The sequence below is a fragment of the Hippopotamus amphibius genome, chromosome 17, assembly GCF_030028045.1.
Source record: "Hippopotamus amphibius kiboko isolate mHipAmp2 chromosome 17, mHipAmp2.hap2, whole genome shotgun sequence".
Lineage (NCBI taxonomy): Eukaryota > Metazoa > Chordata > Mammalia > Artiodactyla > Hippopotamidae > Hippopotamus > Hippopotamus amphibius.
In genome coordinates, this window is record NC_080202.1 from 23,436,604 (window position 1) to 23,460,056 (window position 23,453).

General features: G+C 35.8%; 1 protein-coding gene across 9 annotated transcripts in view; it reads left to right on the forward strand.

Moving 5' to 3' along the window:
- BCAS3 (BCAS3 microtubule associated cell migration factor) overlaps window positions 1-23,453 on the forward strand; it is a 546,169-nt gene that overhangs the window by 175,184 nt on the left and 347,532 nt on the right. For all 9 annotated transcript variants that reach the window (XM_057713964.1, XM_057713962.1, XM_057713969.1 and 6 more), the window contains one exon: window positions 11,999-12,132. In XM_057713964.1, the coding sequence (XP_057569947.1) occupies window positions 11,999-12,132 (134 nt within the window). The remainder of the gene's footprint in view (window positions 1-11,998; window positions 12,133-23,453) is intronic.

Below are 23,453 nucleotides of genomic sequence, written 5' to 3' on the forward strand. Positions count from 1 at the left end.
CAGCTTCTTTTACTTAGGTTTTCTGTATTGAACTTTCAAATAGTGTTTTTTACAACTTTGATTTTGTTCTTCATCTGCTTGTTGTAGAGAAAGAACAGCAGCCTCTTCCGACTTTATGAATCCAGCCCCAAACCCTGTTCGCTGGTCATTTGTGCATGTAAAATGTTCTCTAGGATACTAGGTTTAGACAGTAACCTGTGTACATGTATTAGCTCAGGCTGCCATAGGCTTAAACAACAGAAACTTCTTTTTTCACAGTGATTGAGGCTGGAAGTCCAAGCTCAAGGTTCCAGCTGATGGTTTCTACTGAGGTCTTTCTTCCTGGCTAACAAATGGCCACCTTCTCGATGTGTCCTCACACGGACTTTCCTTGGTGCAAGGGAGGAGGGAGAGAGAGAGAGAGAGAGTTATCTCTTTGGTGTCTCTTGTTACAAGGATACTAATGCTATCAGATCAGGGCCTCACCCTTATGACCTCATTTAAACTTAATTACTTCCATAGAGGACCCTCCCCCCAACTCCACATATAGCTGCACTGGGTGTTTAGCATTTCAGTATAGGAATTAGGGGGCTATACAAACATCTAATCTATAACAATATGTATGAGAATCGTTCAGTTACTCTTGTTTTTAGAAAGTATTGTTTGATCACAGCCCAGTTCTAGGTTATTCTGTTCAACTATAATTGTTGTATCATACTCCATGTTTACTTCTATTTTAAGGTATTCAAATTTTTGCAAGAAATGTTAAATGTGAATGATACGTCCATCTTTCAACAGCTTCCTTATTCCTGAGTGTATCGTCCAAAAGTATTACAGCCTGGTACAAGTTTACCACTTCAACATTTTTCCTCCCATATTTGGCCATTCTAGTTATTTTTCAGCTCCTTAAATATACTACATCATTTTACCTTTGCCTGGAACCCTCTTTGCCCTGGCCCTTATTGATCTCTTGAATCCCATCTGAAGTATCATTTTGGGAAGCCTCACCTGACCCTATGTAAAGTCTCATGTCCCTCCTTCACCTTACTGCTTAATAGGACAAGTTACTTAGTCTGCCTGGATCACTCTCAATGCTTCCTTTTCCTCATCAGTAAAATGAGGGCAATACTGGCATCTAAAACAAAACCTGAAATATGGCGAGGCTTCAATAAATATTAGCTGCTGTTGTTTTCATTATTATTAACCTCCCTCATCCTAGTTTTTAATTTATTTATGCCCATCAAGAGTATCCTTTCAACGTGTTTTCTGTTGGAGGTAAGCTTTTATTTCGTCCCCAGGTATTATTAGCTTGGTAATTTTCACATAGCTGATAGTGAGTAAGTATACATTGAATAATTACATTAATTGTCTTTTTCTATCATTATAATCATGGAAAAACTCTGGCAGGGCAGAGATAAGGCATTTTTTTGAAAATAATTTTTATTTTATTTATTGGCTGCATTGGGTCTTCATTGCTGTGCGTGGGCTATCTCTAGTTGTGGCAAGTGGGGGCTATTCTTTGTTGCAGTACTGCAGTGCGCAGGCTTCTCATTGCAGTGTCTTCTCTTGTCGTGGAACATGGGCTCTAGGCATGCAGCCTTCAGTAGTTGTGGCACATGGGCTCAATATTTGTGGCTCACAGGTTCCGGAGTGCAGGCTCAGTAGTTGTGGCACATGGGCTTAATTGCTCTGCGATGTGTGGGACCTTCCTAGACCAGGGCTTGAACCCGTGTCCCCTGCATTGGCAGGTACATTCTTTTTTTTTTTAATTAATTAATTAATTTTATTGGCTGTGTTGGGTCTTTTTTGCTGTGTGCGGGCTTTCTTTTTAGTTGTGGTGAGTGGGGGCAACTGTTGTCATAAAATATTTTTTTCATGGAGGAGGGGCCCATGGAGGCAAAAATGTCCAGAGCCCACAAAATTTTAAATGTAGCCCTGGATCCTGGATGTCCATTAGTAAGGAGGAACCCTGCTTCTTCACTGCCACCACTGCCACAGCAGAGATGCTCTATTAATACTGAGTGAACTAATGAAAGATGTGAATGCACATAGTGGCATACTGTGTAAAAATGTGAAGTAGATATATATGCCTACAACACTATAGCTACAACAACAGTATAGACCCAGTATTAAATTTTGAAGAAGGTTGCTTCCATGTCCTGGCTGTTGTAAATAGTGCTGCAGTGAACATTGTGGTACACGTTTCATTTTGGATTATGATTTTCTCAGGGTATATGCCCAGGAGTGGGATTGCTGGGTCATATGGTGGTTCTATTTTTAGTTTTTTAAGGAACCTCCATACTGTTTTCCATAGTGGCTGCACCAATTTATATTCCCACCAACAGTGCAGAAGGGTTCCCTTTACTCCGTACCCTCTCCAGCATTTATTGTTTTGGGAGATCAACTCAATGATGGGTGATGACTTAGAGGGCTGGGATAGGGAGGGTGGGAAGGAGTCGCAGAAGGGAGGGGATATGGGGATATATGTATAAATACAGCTGATTTACTTTGTTGTACAGCAAAAACTGACACAACAGTGTAAAGCAATTATATTCTAATAAAAAGCTTAAAAATTTTTTGAAGAAGGTAAAGAAGGATATCTATGACCAAGTACGTACAGGCAAAGTAGCCAAGGTTGAATTAAACTTTTGCTTATCAGGACAACTTTAAAACAGTTAAGTCCTTGAATATTTTCGTCCCTTCTCCTTTGTGCTCTTCTAGAATGCTCTGGCCCTCCCCTAGCTTCAGGCTTGTTTCAGTTTCCTCATTCAGATTGGTCTATATTCATGCCATAAGTTAAATATATATTTTTTTCATTAACTATTTTGAATAGTCCTCTGAAAACAGTCTGAATATTTTTCAAGGATAAACATATTTCAAAGGATATGTATTAAATTCAATTTGGTGGGTATTATCGTGGGAAAGGATGGGAGTGGAGAATGGGTGCAGGAATGGAGGGTGAGAAGAAAAATGTAAAAACAGCCATCTATTTAGCATTAACAAATGTAATCTTACCAAAGTCTTAATAACAGCATAGAAAAAAAAATTATTATTTAATTTAAAGTGAACTAGGGTCACTCCTCCCCACTCCGTACCCTACTTTGATTATATCATGGGAAGTTTTTGATTGTTCCTGTTGTTGTTGATCTCTCTTTTTTCAAGTCATATCTTTTTGATGGGCTACAAAGCCATTATATTTATCTATATAGATATAGTTATGTTTTCTAATATTTGCTACCTTTGTAAATGTACCCAAAATGAAAGTGCTGCATGATGACCAATTTTTACCTTCCATCTAATCGTTACCGTGTTATGTGTTTCTGATCTGCCCTGCTAGAACCCTGAATTAAATCTGCTTTATTTTTGTACATGCACAGTGGAATTCATGAATAATGGTGCTTTGACCACTCATTTGGCCAGGCTGCACATCTGAGACACATAGACCTCTATTTATTTATTTATTTATTTATTTATTATTTATTTTATTGGCTGTGTTGGGTCTTTGTTGCTGTGCGCGGGCTTTCTTTTTAGTTGCGGTGAGTGGGGGCTACTTGTTTGTTGTGGTGCACGGGCTCCTCATGGCCGTGGCTTCTCTTGTTGCAGAGCATGGGCTCTAGGTGCGTGGGCTTCAGTACTTGCAGCACATGGGCTCAATAGTTGTGGCTCACGGGCTCTAAAGCGCAGGCTCAATAGTTGTGGCACACGGGCTTAGTTGCTCCACGGCATGTGGGATCTTCCTGGAGCAAGGCTCGAACCTGTGTCCCCTGCATTGGCAGGCGGATTCTCAACCACTGCGCCACCTAGGAAGCCCTAGACCTCTTTCTTGACTCCTCACTACGTGTCTGTATTTCTATGACTGCTGTGTTCTTTACTTTTTGGTGTGTTTTTCCCCCTCATAGGAGTAGTAGTTTAACTCTCTAATTTCTCTCTTTAGCATCTTATCTTTTCCCTCTCTTATTTCCCTGTAGATAAAACCACCAGTGTTATCTTGTTCACTCACCCTTGTTATTATTTTGGTTCACCTTCATTTTTATTGAACTGTAGTTATATGGTACAGATTGTACAAATCTTAAGTGTATAGCTTGGTGAATTTCTACATGAATATGTGTATGTATATATACACACACACACAGACACACCTGTATAAGCTGCACCCAGAAAATTTAAAAGTTCTCTTTCATAGATCTCTGAAGTTCATTAAATGGCATTCCCTTGGAAGTTCCTAAATTTACAAATTTACCTTTCAAATTATATCTTATAGTCTCAATACATAAAATATCTCTTCTAGGCAGACTGATCTGTCTACCAAATTCCTGTTAACCTCAGTTCGAAATGTATTTTATTATGAACTTGTAGCAATGCTTATGACATTAATTTAGTACTGGTTGTGTGTGTGTGTATCTGTATCTGTGTATACAGTTTTTCTTTGAGGACAGTAGCATTGTGTTGGTACCTAATAATATTCACAAGATAACTGCTTTATCTAAAAATTTTACATTTTTGCCATCCTAGTGACTTCTATGTTGTGCTGTTACAACATTATATAGTAAGAAAAATCATTCATTCAATTATGATAGAAAACCATGTATTCATAAAAATGTTTTATCACTATTGTGTTTTGATATCCTATTATGTTTTGTTTTAATATTGCTCACTAATAATTAGCTTTATTAAAAGCGAATGTTTAAACCAAAGGTAATCAACATAAGCTTATTCTAAAATTATTTGGAGATTCAAAGGATCTAAAATAGTCAAATCACTCCTGAAAAAGATGAGTAAATTTTAAAAACTGAAACTACCTACATTTCTGAATGACTTGATAGATCTACAGTAATGTAGAAAAGATGGTTTTGGGTAAATATAGTCATAGGTGGATGGAATAGAATCCAGGAATTGATGAAACTCTTATGCTCATTTGATTTTCGACCAGAGTGTCAAGTAACTCATTAGAAATAGCATAGTTTTAGCAACAAATGGTGCTAGAACAACTGGGATATCCATTTGGGAAAAAATAAGCTTTTCCTTAACACCATACACAAAAATTTACCTCAAAATCAATCATAGACTTAATTTAAAACCTAACATTATAAACCTTCAAAAAGGAAACATATGGATTATATTATCGTGACCCAGGCGGGATAGGGGAAGATTTCTTACATAGAACACCAAAAACACAAACCGTCAGATTGGTCTTCATTAAACCTCTTGGGAAACATGTGGTTAAGCAAATGAAGTGGGATGCTGTAAACTGGGAGAAAATATTTGAGATAAATATATACATATATATGTTTATATATATTTTATAATGTAAATATACTTTTAATGTATATAAAGACAAAGCAATTTAAAATAGGCAAAAGATTGGAACAGTCATGTCACAAAAGAAAATATGCATATAGCCATTTAGCATCCCAGCATCACTGATCACCAAGGAACATAGCATATTTAAACCATAAAAACCCACCAAGTACTCGCTGAAGTGATTAAATTTAAGAAGACCGGCAAAACCAAATGTTGCGAAATTATGGGGTTCATGGGAGAGTAAAATGATTCAGTCTCTTTGGAAAAACATTTTCTCAGTTTCTTATACAGTTAAATGTACATGCGACCCAGCAATTCCACTCCTAAATATTCACCTAAGAGAAATGAAAACATATGTCCACAGAGAGACTTTTACTTGAATCTTCACAACAGCCAAAAACAAGAATCAGCTGCTTACTGGGTATATAATTGTCGTATATCCATATAATGGAACACTACTCAATAATATAAATAAGTGCAGGGACTGCTGTTACCTGCAGCGAATAGGTTTAGCACAATATTACGTGATTCCATTACATGAAATGCTAAAGTAGGCAATATTAATTCATAATGACAGGAAGCCAATCAGTGGTTGCCTGGGGCCAGGCGATGGAGAGGGGATGGACTGCAAGTGGACACAAGGGAATTTTTTCACATGTTCTCTCTCTTGATTATGGTAGTAGCTGCATAGGTGTACACACTTGGGATAGTCATCAAACTGTACAGTTTAAATGAGTGTATTTATTCTATTTATACATTAATAAAGGTTAATAAAATTTAAAAATTATTCTGGCTTGTGACAAGAAGTATATCCAACCGCTTGGAACAGTAAGAATACACATAGTTATTCACCACTCTTCCTGTATGTTGGATGAATAAACTGTTGAAAGTAATGAATACTAGAATATTTAGCCATTGGATATGGCCAAAGATGTCTTTAGAACCTTAACAATTTCATGATGCAAAATGAGAGGAAGAAAATAATTACTTAAATAAAGATGTTAGGACATTTACAAATTACAAACTGTAATAATTTTTAAGTTTCCATCTATATAAGTATTGACAGGGAAGTATTAAATTTACAAGCGTTAATACTAAAACATACAATTATTTTATGTGTGATAATAATATGAATTCCTGTATAGATTATTCTATATGACCCAGCACATCAGTCTCTTTTTGGAAAGAGTGTGAATAGCTGGTCATTTGTCTTCCAGTTCATATGTGTGCATGTGATAAAGCAGCATACAATTAGGTAGGTGTTATAAATAGGATATGGCAAAAACGGCATCCCTACTCATGTTTCCAAAACTTTATAGCACATGCCCAGTCGAGGTTTGCTACTCTTTAATTTTGTCTTTTGGGCTAACCAGCTGACGCCCAGTTGAAAAGACTTATGTTCTTATGAGGCCGCAAAAGCCTTAATGTTCAGTCTCCAGCTACCTCAGATTTTGGAGAACGCCATGTACCATCAGCAGCTTTAGTCCCCACCCTCTAATGCTAACGCTCATCTATCAAACTTAAGGCTGAGAGTGAAGGAGAGGAAGCTTCCAGATAAACATACAGCAGCGCCTAAACAGCTAATCACTCTAGGCTTCCGCTTCCAGGCCCTATAATTAGAAGTCCTTCTTTTCCTTGTATTCCCAGATGACGCAAATACTTTTTGTGGCTTGGCACCTCATTTGGGGCGTGGGTTTAGTTTATGGCCAGGCTAGAGTCTGGTTTAGTCTTCTGATGTTGCATAAATAGTTCTCAAGCCACAGTCTACTCTGTACAAGTTTTTCCTTTTATGTATATCTGCTTTTTAACTTGTTTTCTAGAAAAAAAAAAAGCTTGTCATTTCTCACAGCAGAATGTGTGCAAAAGAGGAAATTATAAATGAAAAGAAAGCATGTTATTGGTATAGTACTATACTAGCTATTTCTTCCTTTCCTCTCTACTCTTTAAATTTTTTTAAAAATTATTTTAACATTTTGTCAAAAAAGTAAGCTCATTGCTGGATTATAGAAGCCACATTTGCATGGAGAAGTGGAAAAAGAAAACTTTCGAAGACAGGATATGCAGAAGATAGTAAGAATAAATTTTCAAAGGACTAATGCTCTAAAAATTTGAATGTGTTTTGCATATTGGAAACCAAACAGATATTAATGTCAGTTTGAAAAACTAGGAGCACATTGAAAAGTTTTCATCTGTGATTATCTTTCATCTGCAAAATAATAGTCTTGGTTTATAGGGACTATTACTTGAATGTTAATTATGAGTAAAATATTGATATGCTAATAAAAGAAACCAAATGAAGTTTATGTTCATAGGTGAATAATATGTAAATATAAATTCATTTGCTGTCAGAATGTTCCCACTGAATTGTTTGTCATATGCAGAAGATAATTTTGTTGTGGGAATGTGGAATCAGATCATAGTAGTAGAATTGTGCTAATTCAACTTACCGTAACTAAGCAAAAAGTAGTAGTCGAGAAGTACTGTCCACAAAAAGCGAGTGTTCAATCTTAGAAATTTGTTGTTTGAATAACAACAACAGTATGGAAAGAATATAAAGTATGTCAGTGACCTCATGATGATAGCTAGGGATAGAGTGGGTGGCAATGTTATATAAAATGTTATAGATTTGAAGTAGATCTCAATAAATATACTTTTTAGCATCTAAAATATATTCTCTTGGACATAGCCAAGACAAGGCATCTAATATTGCTATTTTTTAATTTAATGTAATGACTAGAGCTGTACCTTATATTAGCCAATAAATAGCAAGCTCAAATATACTTCATCTTCCCATAAAAATGCCTATTTTATCTTTCTACAGGTGCTTAATATTCTTTTATAATCTTTTCTCTCAACAAAGAAAAGTTTTAAGAATTAAAAAATATGATTCTGCTTCTGTTTCCCACAGAAAACAAATGTAAAATCTGGACAAAATGTTAACAAAGAGAGACAAATTTAAATATATGTATTATAATCTCTGGAGCAACTAGTAAAAAGCAATAGATAAATTAAAATTGGATATTAAAAATGGTGAAATTATCCAAAAAAGGGGAAGGAAGCAAGAGCATATAAATAAGCAAAAATCAAAAATATGGATTCAATTTAAAATAGATAACCAACAAGGACCTACCGTATTGCACAGGGAACTCTGTTCAATATTTGGTAATGACCTAAATGGGGAAAGAACTTGAAAAAGAGTAAATACATGTATAGGTATAACTGACTCAATTTGCTGTACACCTGAAACTAACACGACATTGCTAATCAACTATACTCCAATATAAAATAAAAATTTAAGAATTATAGGGGAGAAAAAAGAGTACAATAAGAAAAATAATTTAAAAAATAACAAAATGGTAGATGTAAATTGAACCCTACCCGTAAGTTACACTAAATGTGAAAGATCTACAAACACCAATTAGAAGTCTGAGACTGGAATAAAAAACCCCAGAGGTACACCTCACTTATTGTCCAAAACATAGTCATTTTATAATTATATTGATTGTGAAAGAAAAGTAATAAAAAAGTACATATAAACCATATATACCAATCATAACCACTATAAACCAATCAGAATATACCAACCATTAATAAACCAATCAAAGCAAAGCTGAAGTGGTGATATCAATATCAGAAAAAGTTTACTTCAGAAAAAGGGAGATATTAGGCTTACAATGGGACATTATGATAAAAGAGGTAATTCACCAAGAACTCATAATAATCTTAAATGTATAGGAACCTTAAAAAAAAATAGGTCTAAGATTTAGGGAGCTTATATAACTGAAAAAAAAAATCCAGTTATGCTTGCAGATGTTAACTTCTACTCAGTAATAGAACACAAAAGCAGGCAATCAATAAGCAAGGATGTTGAAGATCCAGATAACACTATCAATTAACTTAAATTGACACTGATAGGACACACCAGGTGTTCAAGTGTACATGGAACAGTTACCAAGATATATCATTCTGAAACATAAAACTAACTAATTTCTTGTCATAATGGAATTAAACTAGGAATCAATATATGAATGATACCTGGAAAATACCCAAACCTTTGGAAACTGAACAGCGTATCTTCCTGACACAGTAATCTAAGCTTCAACCTTAAGAAACTTGAAAAAAGAAAGAGGAAATAAAACTAAAGCAAGGAAAATGAAGGATATAGTAGCAGAAGGTTGTTATAGCAAAAGAAGGAAGATAAGAGAAATCAATGAAATGAAAAAGAGAAAACCAATGACATCAAAATGGTTTCCTTGAAAAGATCTAGCTAGACTGACCAAGAAAAAAAGAGAAAGGACACAAATTTTCGATATCCCGAATGAAAAAGTGGACATTACAGACTGTTTCCTTGAGTTGCAGAGAGTAATTCCTCCAAGAAGAAAAATTACATTTTACATTTTAAATTAACATTTAAATTAAAGAGAAATTAAATTACTATAAATACCTAAAAAATCTTCACACACACACAAAAAGGCCACATAGTTTTACTGGCAAATTTGACTAGTTATTTAAGTATGTCTTCTAGAAAATAAGATAAAAGGAACATTCCACAACAAGACCAGCTTTACCCTGATACCAGAAATAGACAAACACATTTTTAGAAAACTACAAACCAATATCCCTCAGGAACACAGTCACGAAAATCTTCAAAAAAAAATTAGCTAATTCAATCCAGCAGCATATAATAAAGGATTTTTGACCAAGTGGAGCTTATCCCTGGAATGCGAGATTGTTCCACATTTGATAACCTTTCATTATTAAAACTCACCACATTAATTGTCCAAAGAAGAAAAACCACATAATCATCTCATAGGTGCAGAAAGGCACTAGACAAAATTCAACATCTGTTCATTATTAAAACTCTCAACAAGTTACAAGTAGAAAGGAATGTCCTTAACTTGATACAGGGCATTTACAAAAATTCTACAGCTAACATCATACTTAAAGATTGAATATTTTCTCCTAAAACATGGAACAAGGGATGAATATTGCTTTTCACCATTCCTGTTTACCTCAGCAAATGTAGTAAGTCAAGAAAAAGAAAAAAAAAAAGCATGTAGTTTGGAAAGGAAAAAAATCAAACTATGTCTATTCACATACTGTATTTTTGGAAAGAAAATTCCACATAGTCTACATAAAAACTCCTAGAGTTGGCAGAATATATTGGTATGCATACACATGTATATGTAAATGTCAGTTATATCTCTATATACTAAAAAGGAAAAATTGATAATTGAATTAGAGTACCATTTATAATAGCTCTAAGAAAATATATTTATAGTCAATGTTCTGAACAAGAAAAAAAAGTCAAAGAAGACATATCAAGAAATAAGGGGACTTCCTAGGTGGCACAGTGGTTAAGAATCTGCCTGCCAATGCAGGGGACACGGGTTCAATCCCTGGTCCAGGAAGATCTCACATGCTGCGGAGCAACTAAGCCCGTGCCCGCAAGCCACAACTATTGAGTCCAGGTGCCACAACTACTGAAGCCCACGTGCCGAGAGTCCACGCTCCACAACAAGAGAAGCCACTGCAACGAGGAGTCCGCACCTCACAATGAAGAGTAGCTGCTGCTCACTGAAATTAGAGAAAGCCCATGTGCAGCAACGAAGACCCAAAGCAGCTGCAGCCAATAAATAAATAAATAAATAAAGTTATAAAAAAAAAGAAATATGAGGTGTTCATAGATCAGAAGACTCAATATTGTTAGTATGTCCATTGTCCCCATTAGATATGAAAAAGCTGACAGTGTTTGGAAAGGCAAAGGAATTAGAATAGCTCAAACAATCTTGAAAAAGGTCAGAAAATGAGGACTTGCTTTACTTCATTTCAAGGTTTCCTACAAATTTGCAGTAAATTAAGCAAGTGTGGTATTAATGAAAGTGTAAATAAAAATTCCAGGAAAAGAACTACACAGATATGGCCAGTTAATCTTTGGCATGTTGACAATGGATTTAGAATAAAAGATAAATAATTTAATGGATAAAGAATAGTCTCTTCAAAAATCCTGCTGAAACAATTGGACATTATTTGCAAAAAAGTTAAATTGTCTAATACCTCACATTTTAAACAAAAATTATTACAAAACGGGTAATAGACCTAAATGTAAAATATAAAACTGAGAAATTGGACAGGAAAACAAATTTTTTGTGACTTTGTGTTAGGCACAGAATTCTTAGCTATGAATCTCATCAAAATTCACTTTGTGAACGGCACTCATAGGGAATTTAACTATATCTTATGCTAGAGCAGAGACAACTTTTAAACCAGTGAATTGAGCAGGGTATTACTAGTTGTAGTGGGGGATAACTTGGAACTTACAATTCAGGTTTTGAGAAATGGAAAAAGTGGAATTGGTTTTAATTCCACGGAGGAAAGTCTTTCGCATTCTTTATTATCAGATTTGCTATTTTAAAATGCTTGTGACCTCTGTAAATTCAGGCATTTAAACTTTTCTCTACTAGTTGTATGAGAACATCATAAAACCTGGACATGTAGTGTGTCACTATGCGTATATACTGATGTGGCGTAAGGTTTTGTATTCCCATAGGAAAAAAATCCCTGTGTTGTAATTTTTGTATTCTGGGAAGTTTCTTATGTATTTGGCAGTTATTTCCCTTTGGTAATATTTTGAAGCATAATGAATGATTTGTGAAAATATTTCATCCACATACATAATGGTTTTTATTTTTACCCATTTTTTTGGTATGTCCTTCAGGAATGCTTCTAGTCACAACAGATACCCTTGGCCATGACTTCCATGTCTTCCAAATTTTGACTCATCCTTGGTCTTCATCACAAAGTGCTGTCCATCATCTGTATACTCTTCACAGGGGAGAAACTGAAGCCAAAGTAAGTTGTATATTTTTTCAGCTGTTTTCTTTGTGTACTATGACATCTGGTTATAATCCAGCTGGTTATTTGTATCGTATTAGAGCTTAACATTAATGTTAATGAGTTCATATTGTTCTTTAGGCTGGGTCAGTTAAGTGAGAGTTTTTATCCTATTTTGATCCAGTAAATACATAAGCAGTAGGCGAACAATTCAGTGAACGTTGATGAGACAGAAGTTCTGCGTGTCCTTCTCTCCTTACAACAATACCATTTCTAGCTTCAGAGAAAACTCTGTCATCCGTTAGATATCCATCTCTGCAGACTGTTTCCTAGGCATTTTGATTCTATGCATACATACATACACACACACACGTAAATACATACATATATCCACATATACCAAAAAATAATTGTTTTATAATGTATATGACTGTATGGATAATAGTCAGTGGTGTGCTGGAGCCAGCTCACAGTTGCTGGTGAGAATCAGTTAAGCACATCTGTCCCCAATTCTGCATGTAGTGATATGATATTGGTAGAGTGAAGGCATCCACATTAGGAGTGTTTACATAATGGAAATCAGCAAGCACTGCAAATCAGAGCTATTTTTTCCTTAGGGAGCCGGTTTTTAACATTTACCAGCACATCGTTGCACGCATATGCATGTGCGCACGCACATACACACATCGTGTATATAATGAGCATTTGAATGAAGCATCATGCTGAGTGTATCACATGCATTAAATACTCTTACTATCACTTGGTAGGTACGGCGATGGTTTTTAATAGCCTTAAATACCAAATATTCTTTTTTTTCACAGAGCCTGTGGTTATGCATTTATCAGTACACTTATTCCAAAAGATAGCTTACTAACCCAACACTATCTATTGACGAGTCTGTTCTTTCCCAATAGTATAAAATGTTGTTTCTCATGAATTCCCACTAAAATTTTCTATGATAAAATGAAATATCTTTTTTTTTTTTTGTAAATTTTATTTATTTTTGGCTGCGTTGAGTCTTCGCTGCTGCCTGAGGACTTTCTCTTGTTGCGGAGACCAGGGCTGCTCTTTGTTGCAGTGCGTGGGCTTCGTATTGTGATGGCTTCTCTTGTTATGGAGCATGGGCTCTAGGCATGCGGGCTTCAGTAGTTCTGGCACGTGAGCTTGGTAGTTGCGGCTTGCGGGCTCTAGAGCTCCGACTCAGTGGTTGTGGTGCACGGGCTTAGTTGCTCCACAGCATGTGGGATCCTGCTGGCCCAGGGCTTGAACCCGTGCCCCCTGCATTGGCAGGCAGATTCTTAACCACTGCGCCACCAGGGAAGCCCCAACATCTTAAATATGTAAACCCATGATTTATAATGATACTTAAAAAGAAAGTATTGGGCATTACTATAGGTTGCTTGTTTGCAAACTTATTATTCTGAAAATTGATAATTAAAGAGAAAGTATCCAGCATTTACCCTGCCTTTCTTGTATCAATTTAATAAGATAACCAGGTAGTTGATGAGGGAAAGTTTTTCCTTATTGAAGAATTCCAGAATAAAAAAATGTTAGACTTATTTTGGTGATCATTTTACAATATATACATTATGTTATATGCCTGAAACTAATGTTGTATGTCATTTGTACCTCAATTTTTTAAAAAGGTAGAATTGTAAGTCCTGTATCATGTGCTTCCCAATATGATGTAATTAGGATGTGTACAACATCATCTGTGAAATTAAACCTGAATTTAATTCAGCCGCTAGATGTAATTAGCACTTTAAACAAAATACAGAGATAGAGGGGCAGGTTCAATACCATGAGAGTGCAGGGAAGTTCATTACAAAAACCAGGCTGTGTGGCAGGTTTAGAAGTAATTTTAGAGAATAATATTTAAGTAGAAGGTGTGGACCTTGTTTGAATCCTGTTTCATACAAATCAAGTATAAGAATATATTTTTCATACAAATGGTGAGATTTGAACATTTGGCTTAGTAGATACTATTAAGAAATTTAATATCCTTATTTTTTTGTGATACAAGAGTGTGGAATTTGCTTTAAAATAACCGAGTCTTAGGGGAGTGTTGGTTAGATAAAAGAACAAATATGTGACAAATAGGGATATGGTTATATTGATTACAAGAATCTTAACAGACATATCAACTGAATGCAGTGTGTGAACTTTGGAGGCTGATTTAAACAATTTTTGATACATCTTTATTAGAGTATAATTGCTTTACAATGTCGTGTTAGTTTCTGCTGTACAACACAGTGAATCAGCTATATGTATACATATGTCGCCATAGCCTTTCCCTCTTGAGCCTCCCTCCCAACCTCCCTATCTCACCCCTCTAGGTCATCACCAAGCACCGAGCTGATCTCCCTGTGCTATGCAGCAGTTTCCCACTAGCTATCTATTTTACATTTGGTAGTGTGTATATGTCAGTGATATTCTCTCACTACATCCCAGCCTCCCCTTCCCTGCCTGTGTTTTCAAGTCCATTCTCTTTGTCTGCGTCTCTATTCCTGTCCTGCCACTAGGTTCATCAGTACCATTTTTCTTGTTATATTGATTACAAGAGTCTTAAGAAACATATCAACTAAATGCAATGCTTGGAAACTTTGGAGCCTGATTTATTTATTATTATTTTTTAAATATTTTGTTATTTTATTTTTTGGCTTCATTGGGTCTTTGTTGCTGTGCTCAGGCTTGCTCTAGTTGTGATGAGTGGGGGTCTACTCTTTGTTGCACTGCACGGGCTTCTCATTTCGGTGGCTTCTCTTGTTGTGGAGCATGGGCTCTAGGTGCATGGGCTTCAGTAGTTGCAGCATGTGGGCTAAGTAGCTGTGGCTTGTGGGCTCTAGAGCACAGGCTCAGTATCTGTGGTGCACGGGCTTAGTTGCTCCACAGCATGTGGGATCTTCCTGGAGAGGGATCAAACCTGTGTCCCCTGCATTAGCAGGCAGATTGTTAACCACTGTGCCACCAGGGAAGTCCCCTGATTTAAACAAGGTATAAAAAGATATTTTTGAGACAGTTGGAGAAAATTGACCTTAAATTGGGAGTTATGTGATATTAACCAGTTTATTTTGCGGGGTCTGTAACTGTGTTATGGTTTTTTTTTTTTTCTTTTTAAGTTTTAATATGTTAGACATATATCCTGATGTCATGCTGAAGTATTTATGGGTTAAACAATATATCTGTAGTTTGCTTTTGAATATTCTGGCAAAACAAAACAAACTAAGGGATAGATTGAACACAAGATGCACAGTGTTAGTAGTTATCAAAGCTGGGTGATGTTGATGTTGGTGGTTCATTATAGCAATCTCTATACTTAGTGTATGTTAAAGAATTCCTCTAATAGAAAGTAAAAATAAAGCAGTATTTTTCACTAACATTATGCTGTTTATCTTACATTAGTTTTATAAGAGCTTTATTGTTCATTTTCAGAAACTTTCCCAGCTATTCTTGGGCATTTTCTTATTGAAATACATTTTAGAGTAACGCTGTAAATGGGTTTTGTAAGTAGAACATACTTTCTGACAATTAATGATCATTTTTGATTGTTTTCAATTTTATTTTTCTTATTACATTATCTCAGAACTCTAAAACAATGTGTAACTATAGAAGTGATAGTTGTAGTCTTTTCTTTGTTAATAGTACTTCCTTTTTTTTTACTTTCTTATTTTGCTCTATTGCTAGCATCTGTTTTTAACCCCAATACCATGTTGTTTTGATTACTTTAGCTTTGTAATATAGTTTGAAGTCAGGAAGCATGATACTTCCAACTTTGTTTTTCTTTGTCATGATCATTTTTGTTACTCACAGTCTTTTATGGTTCCCACGAATTTTAGGATTGTTTGTTCTGGTTCTGTGAAAAATGCCATTGAATTTTGATAGAGATTGGATTGAATCTGTAGATTGCTTTGGGTAGTATGGACATTTTATCAGTATTAATTCTTCTAATTCATGAGCATGGGATTTTTTTCACTTATTTGTGTTTTCAGTTTCTTTCATCAGCGTCTTATGGTTTTCAGTGTGCAGGTCTTTCCCCTCTGTTAAATTTTCCTATGTATTTTATTCTTTTTGATACAATTGTAAATGGGATGATTTTCTTAATTTCTCTTTCTGATAGTTTGTTATTAGTATGAAGAAACAGAACTGATTTTGTATCCTGCAATTTTACTGAATTTGTTTATTAGTTTTACCAGTCTTTTGGTGTAGTGTTTAGGGTGTTCTATGTATAAGATCATGTCATCTTCAAATAGAGACATTTTTATTTCTTCCATTCCTAGTTGAATGCCTTTTATCTGTTTATTTTTTCTTGCCTAAGCGCTCTGGGTAGTACTTCCACTACTGTATTTAATAGAAGAGTCACAAATGGGCACCCTTGTCTTACTCCTGATCTTAGAGCAAAAGTTTTCAGCTTTTTATCATTGGGTATGATGTTAGGTGTGGGCTTGTCATATATGGCCTTTATTATGTTGAGGTATGTTCTCTATATACCCACTTTATTGAGTTTTTATCATGAATGGATGGTTGAATTTTGTCAAGTGCTTTTTCTGCATCTATTGGGATGATCATATGATTTTTATCCTTCATTTTGTTAATGTGATTTGGATATCAGCACCTAGATGCAGGCTGATTGGCAGCATTTTTTAAAGTATGCAAATATACTTCTTTCAGGGGAATACTGGGAGAAGAACATTTTACTCTGCTGCCTCTGTGCTGTGCCCTGGGTAGATAGAGGGTTAAGAGAATTCACATAAAACTATGTAAATGTCCCATTCCTCATCAACTTTGTATTCTTTTATTTACATATATCATTTGATTGAATAGATTCTTTATTAAATGGGTTATAGTCATTCGATAATTATTTTAATACTCGAAGTATCCCAGATTTGGCTAGTTGGAGCCTGTTAACTTGACGTCTATGTGTACTTTTGACATACTTTCTGATACAATGAACTTGCGTACTCTTGTTCAATAACCATTTATTTTCATTTATTTTGTATGGAAGTTTTCAATTAGATGAGCATTTTAGGTAAAGATTTACTTTTTCAACATGCTGCTGGGCACATTTTATTTCTTAAAAAAATTTTTTTTCATTGAAGTATAGTTAATGTACAATGTTATATAAGTTACAGGTGTACAACATAGTGATTCACAATGTTTGAAGGTTATATTCCATTTATAGTTACTAAAAATACTGGCTATATTCCCTGTGTTGTACAATACAGGGCACATTTTATTTCTTAACTCTGGTTTTTTAATCCCTGTTCTGTCCTCCCCTCCACCCCAATATGCTCTGCCTCAGCTGTAGTGTACTAGAGTTTGAATATTTTAAGCACCCACACCTCTTAAAAATTTGTACACCTATTTTTGATACCTCTTTTGCATTTGCTTTTGTCTGTTTGTTTTTCTTTTTCTTTTCTTTTCTTTTCTTTCTTTCTTTCTTTCTTTCTTTTTTTTTTTTTTTTTTGGTGAAGGTGCCAGGGAATGTACCTGGGGCCTTGTGCAGGAATTATTATTTAATTTATCTTTATATCCAACCTGGAAATAGAGATCTTAAGCTTATTGGTATCTCTCATCCGTAGAACAGTGCCGTGCACATGGACAAATGTTTGTAGCTACTAATGTTTGCTAATGACAGTGCTATTCCTATTTAACAGGTAAGAAAACCAAATAGACATTATTAAAATTATGTTGTTCTATGTCATACCCTGTAATTTAGGAGACTGGAAAATTTTAAACATCAAACATCAAGATCTAAGGAAACTCAGTTAATCACCATAAAATTAATTTTTATAAACTTCTACTGAAAGTAATTTTGAAATGATAGGTAAAATTTAACACTGATGATGAAATCTGTATAGCAAGTGATCTATCTGTCTGTCTTTGAGTATTTTAAAATCATGTCATTCTGGAATCTTCCAAGGACTCTGAGGGAACTTTAATCAGGCAAGGAAAAAAAAATCAAATATGTGGATCTAATTATGTTGAATTAAGTTGTTTTGTGATCTATGACTTGGGATATCCTCTGCATCTGAGTGTAATTTTCCTCATGAAGTACATATGCAGTTACAAAACTATTCTTAGTTTTCATCAGTAAAGTTGTATGCAGTAAAACCTTAAAATATTTAAAACACATACTTCTGTAAAGTCTTACTGAAGCAGAGACAAGTAATTTTTGTACTTATGCTAATTTTGATAAACGGTAAACTTGCTTTTGAAACCTCTGCATATTGGATACATGTTACTTTTACTTTATCAGAGCGGTCCTGCAAAATGGTATGATTAGTATGTTTAATTCTCAAGGGGAAAAGTATCTAGCTATTTCATATTTTTAAAAAATATTTATTTATTTAGCTGCATCAGGTCTTAGTTATGGCATGGGGGCTCTCTAGTTACAGTGTGTGTGGGCTTAGTAGCGACACGGCACGTGGGATCTTAGTTCCCCAGCCAGGGATCGAACCCGCATCCCCAGCTCTGTTAGAAGGCAGATTCCTAACCACTGGACCACCAGGGAAGTTCCTCTAGCTATTTAATATAATTAATTGATAGTATTTGATGGTCAGTTCAGGAAAAAACAGTCCATGTAGCAGAAAGGAGAACCCAAATGGAGCCTAGTAGACTCCCTTTGTTGTTGGGATATTGCTGAGTCCAGGGAGGCAAAGATCATAGAGTCCTCAGGACATAGTACCAGAGAGATGAAAGCTGCAAAGAAAGAACCCTTGGGATCTGCAGAGAAATCTGCAGCCACAGGAAGAACCACCATCATACCAGTAAGGAAGAAGTAAAATTGTCTTTATTTAAAGATGACATGTAGAAAAGCTAATGGATACTACAGAAAAAGTTAGAGCTAATAAGTGATTTTAACAAGTCTTCAGGGTATGCATACTAGGAAAAAAATAATTGGTAATTTTAAAAAATTAGTTAAAATTTAAAAATAGTGACCACACCATGTGCAAGACTGTATGAAACATTGCTGAGAGTAAAGACCTGAATAAATAAAGAGTTAAACCATATTCTTGGGCTGGAATACTTACTATTGTTAGAATATAATTTCTCTCCAAACTGATCTGTATATTCAGTGCAATCTTCATCAAAATCCCAACAGAATTTTAAAAAACTTTTTTGATAGAAATTGACAAGCTAATTCTCAAATTCACATGGAAGTACATAGGATTTATACTGGAAAAAAATAACATTGAAAAAGAAAAACAAAGTTGAAGGGTTACCATACCTGATAATAAGACATTAAATCTGCAGTAACATTCAGGAACATTTCCATACATATGTATAATAGATTTTTAACAAAGGTGCAAAATGGAGACAAGTTATTCAGCAGTGGTAATGGACTGACTAGGTATCTATGAGCAAAAAAAACCCAAAAGAGTGTTAATCCATCTCATCCCATATACAAAAATTAACTCAAATTAGATTGTAGATTTAAATATACAATCTACACTTATAAAGCTTTTAGAAGAAAACATAGGAGAAACCCTTTGGGTTAGTTACACGTTGTCTGGTATCTACAACACATTTAAAGGAACTCTCAAAAAGTCAATGAGGGGAGCACCTGGATCTTCCACACAGTGCTGTTGGGAAAGTGCAATGGTACGGCCACTCTGGAAAAGAGTTTGGCAGTTTCTGAAGATCTTAACATAAGCTTGCCATACCACCTAGCTACCTCAGTTATGGGCAGTCCGCAACATAAAATTCACATTTTTCTGGACAATATACATTTACTGCACATTTCTTTCCTGTGATTGTCATAACAAATTACCTTAAATTAGCAGAACAAAAACAAATTGCCTTCAAATAACAGGAACTTATTTTCTCACAGTCCTGGAAGCCAATGGTCCAAAATCAAGGTGTTGGCGTGAAGAATCTGTTCTTTGCCTTTTCCAGCTTCTGGTGACTCTCAGCATCGCTTGCCTTATGTCCACATCACTCCAGTATCTGCCTCTGTGGTCTCATTTCCTCCTCCTCTTCTCTGTGTCTTCTCCTCTTCTTTGTCTCTTACAAGGGTACCTGTGATTCCATTTAATGTCAACACTGATAATCCAGGATAACTTCTCCAGATCTAGAAATTAGTCACATATTTTGTCATATAAGGTAGTCGTCACTCTTTGGGTCTATAATGTACTTACACAGGTTCTAGGGATTAGGATCTGTGTATGTCTTTTTTTGAGCCCCTATTTACCTCACTACAGTCCACCCTCTGACCACTCAAATTCAGGATCATTTGAAGTGCAAAATATGCTTACCCCATAGAAACATCCCTGAAAGTCTCAACACATTACAACATCCATTCTAAAAAAATCTCTTTGAAATATCACCTTCAGATCTCCTCATCAAAATCATCCAAATCAGGTGTGGTTGAGACTCTGCATATGATCCATCCTGGAACAAAATCCCTCTCGATCTGTGTAGAAGGAAAGAATACAGAGACGATGAGGCAGGGAAAAAAAATGCATGAAGAAATAAAGATGAAAAACTCTCCAAATTTATTGAAAGACATAAATTGACTATGACAAAACACAAGTTTAGGAACATCATAGGAAACTTTCTGAAAACCAAAGCAAGTCTTGAATGTAGCCAGAGGAAAAGCACACATTATATACAGAGAAATAACATTTGAACAAACTGTCGACTTCTCATCAGAAACCATGGAAGGCAGTGAAATACCGTGTTTAAAGGATGGAAAGAAAAAAGTAGCGGTAGTCAGAAATTCTCCATCCAGCAAGAGTATCATTTAAGATCGAAGGAGTGAGCAATAACCCTTGCACATCCACACTAGAAACTGTGCACAGGGAAATGATACCAGAGCAAACTTGGATATTTTGGAAGTAATGAAATATCTGAGAAACGATCCATTTCTTATTAGAAAGGATTTTTTTCTCCCTTTTTTTTTTCTTTTGGCCATGCCAAACACAGATAACGGTTACTTTTTAAAAAAAATTTATTTTAGTTTGGAGTATCATTGATTAACGTTGTGCTAGTTTCAGGTGTACAGCAAAGCGAATCGGTTATACATGTATCTATTCTTTTTCAAATTCTTTTTCTCATCTAGTTGAGCCTAGTTCCCTGTGTTACACAGTTAGGTCCTTGTTAGTTATCTGTTTTGAATATAGCAGTGTGTATGTGTCAATCCCAAATTCCCAATCTATCCCTCCCCTCCCCTTTCCCCCCTGGTAACCATACATTTGGTCTCTAAGTCTGTGAGTCTATTTCTGTTTTTTGTTGTTTTTTTTTTTTAAATATTTATTTATTTGGCTGCGCCGGGTCTCAGTTGAGGCATGTGGGATCTTTTTTTAGTTGTGGCATGCAGGATCTTAGTTCCCCAACCAGGGATGGAACCCATGCCCCCTACATTGGGAGCATGGAGTCTTAACCACTGGACTGCCAGGAAAGTCCCATCTCACTTTCTTGAATTCTTTTAAAATAGGTAGGAATGTTAAAATAAATTTTAACTTTTTCTCGGGATTATACTGTATGCATTTAATGCATGTGAATACTATAGCATAATGGACCATTGGTGCTTGGGTGAGAGTAGGTATATAGAACTATACTATTTCAAGGTTCATTGTGTTGTACCTGAAAAGATAGTACGTCATAGAAAATGGAATTCTAAAACATGTTCAATTAACTCAAAGTAGGCAGAATGGGAGGAACAGAGGCACAAGAAACAGAGGGGATAAACAGAGAACAAAATTAAGTGGTACATCAGAATTCAACCATATAAATAATTCTATTAAATGTTAATATATTCCATGTAAAGAACTCCAAACTAAAGGAACAAGTTACCTATTAAAGATTCTCTTTGAATCTTTAGTATGATGATAGTAAAAGCATGTTAAAAGGTATGTCATGCAAATAATAAATATAAGAATATTTAAAATTTGACTATATTAATATCAAGTAAAACAGAGGTTAAAACAAAGATTATTACCAGAGATATTTCATAATGTTCAAGAGTCAACCCATCAGGAAGGTTTAAGTGTCTGTGCACCTAAAACTGAGTTTAATAATACTTTCTCAACGTTTGATAGAACAAGTAAGGAAAAAAGGGCAAACATCTGAGCAGTCCTGTCAACTATACTGTCCTAATAGATAAACAACTAACCCCAGCACCTGTAGTATATGTTTTTAAATTATGACATCATGTATGCTTTGAGTGATATGAAACAACGATTTATAATCAATGGGTTTAGGTGGAAATCACTGTGCAAGGCAGGGCAGAAAGCAGGCCTGATCAGTGGCTTGGTCCCAGTCATTCTCATCAGTGGGTGGTTCTTACCTTGGGCCTTAGTGACCCAGATTCTTCAGTTACCAGCCGTGATTTGTTTGCACAGCTCATGGCCCTAAGAGAGGGACAGCTGCAGTCTGCCAGTATGTATTCTACTTCATGGCAGACCAGACCATTGGCAAGGCCATTGGCAGATGCCCAAGTTTCAGTATAAATATAACATTTCTAGTCCTTTGGAGTATTGTCTAAAGCAGAAGTCCACAAACCTTTTCTTTAAAAGGCCAGATAGTAAAATAACTGTGCATTCTATATGTTCTCTGTATTACCTCTGTCATTGTAGCACAAAAACATCCATAGATAATACGCAAATGAATGGGCATGGTTGGTCCACAGTTGTAGTGACCCCTCAGTTAAAGCAGAGGTGACAGGTTGCTCTCCCTCTTGAGCCTCCCTCCCACCCTCCCTATCCGACCTCTCTAGGTTGTCTCAAAGCACTAAGCTAATCTCCCTTTGCTATGCAGCAGTTTCCCACTAGCTGTTTATTTTACATTTGGTAGTATCTATATATGTCAGTGCCACTCCTTCACTTCGTCCCAGCCTCCCCTTCCCCCGCTGGACACCATCACTTTTCCTCTTAGGCAAACCATCAGTGAGTCAGGCATTTAAAGGAAGCTCTGTGATTCAAGCACTTATTGAACCAGTGGCATTGCTTCAAGCAGTAGTAGGTGGTAAAGCGGTTGTAAAAACAAGGTGCTCCTAGGGCCATTCTGGAACGTATTCTGGAATATACCATTCCCACTTGACCTGCAAGCCCTGTTGGGCCCTTCCCACCATGCTCAGCATCAGTGAGGTGACTCACCCCAGTGCGGGTCTAGAAAATCACAAAGCCTCCACAGGTCAGTTGTGCAGTTACAAGAACCTGGTAGCAGGTTAGTAGCTGCCATCTCGAGAAGGGAGTGGTGTACTTGGTTGCTGGATCAGGTAGGTGGCGATGTTGTGCTGGGATGACACCTCTGCATACTTTAGCAACCATTGAGTCTCTACCTCCACGTTTTTTCTACTGGGATTCTGTTGTCTCTATTACATAGTATGGGAAGGAACT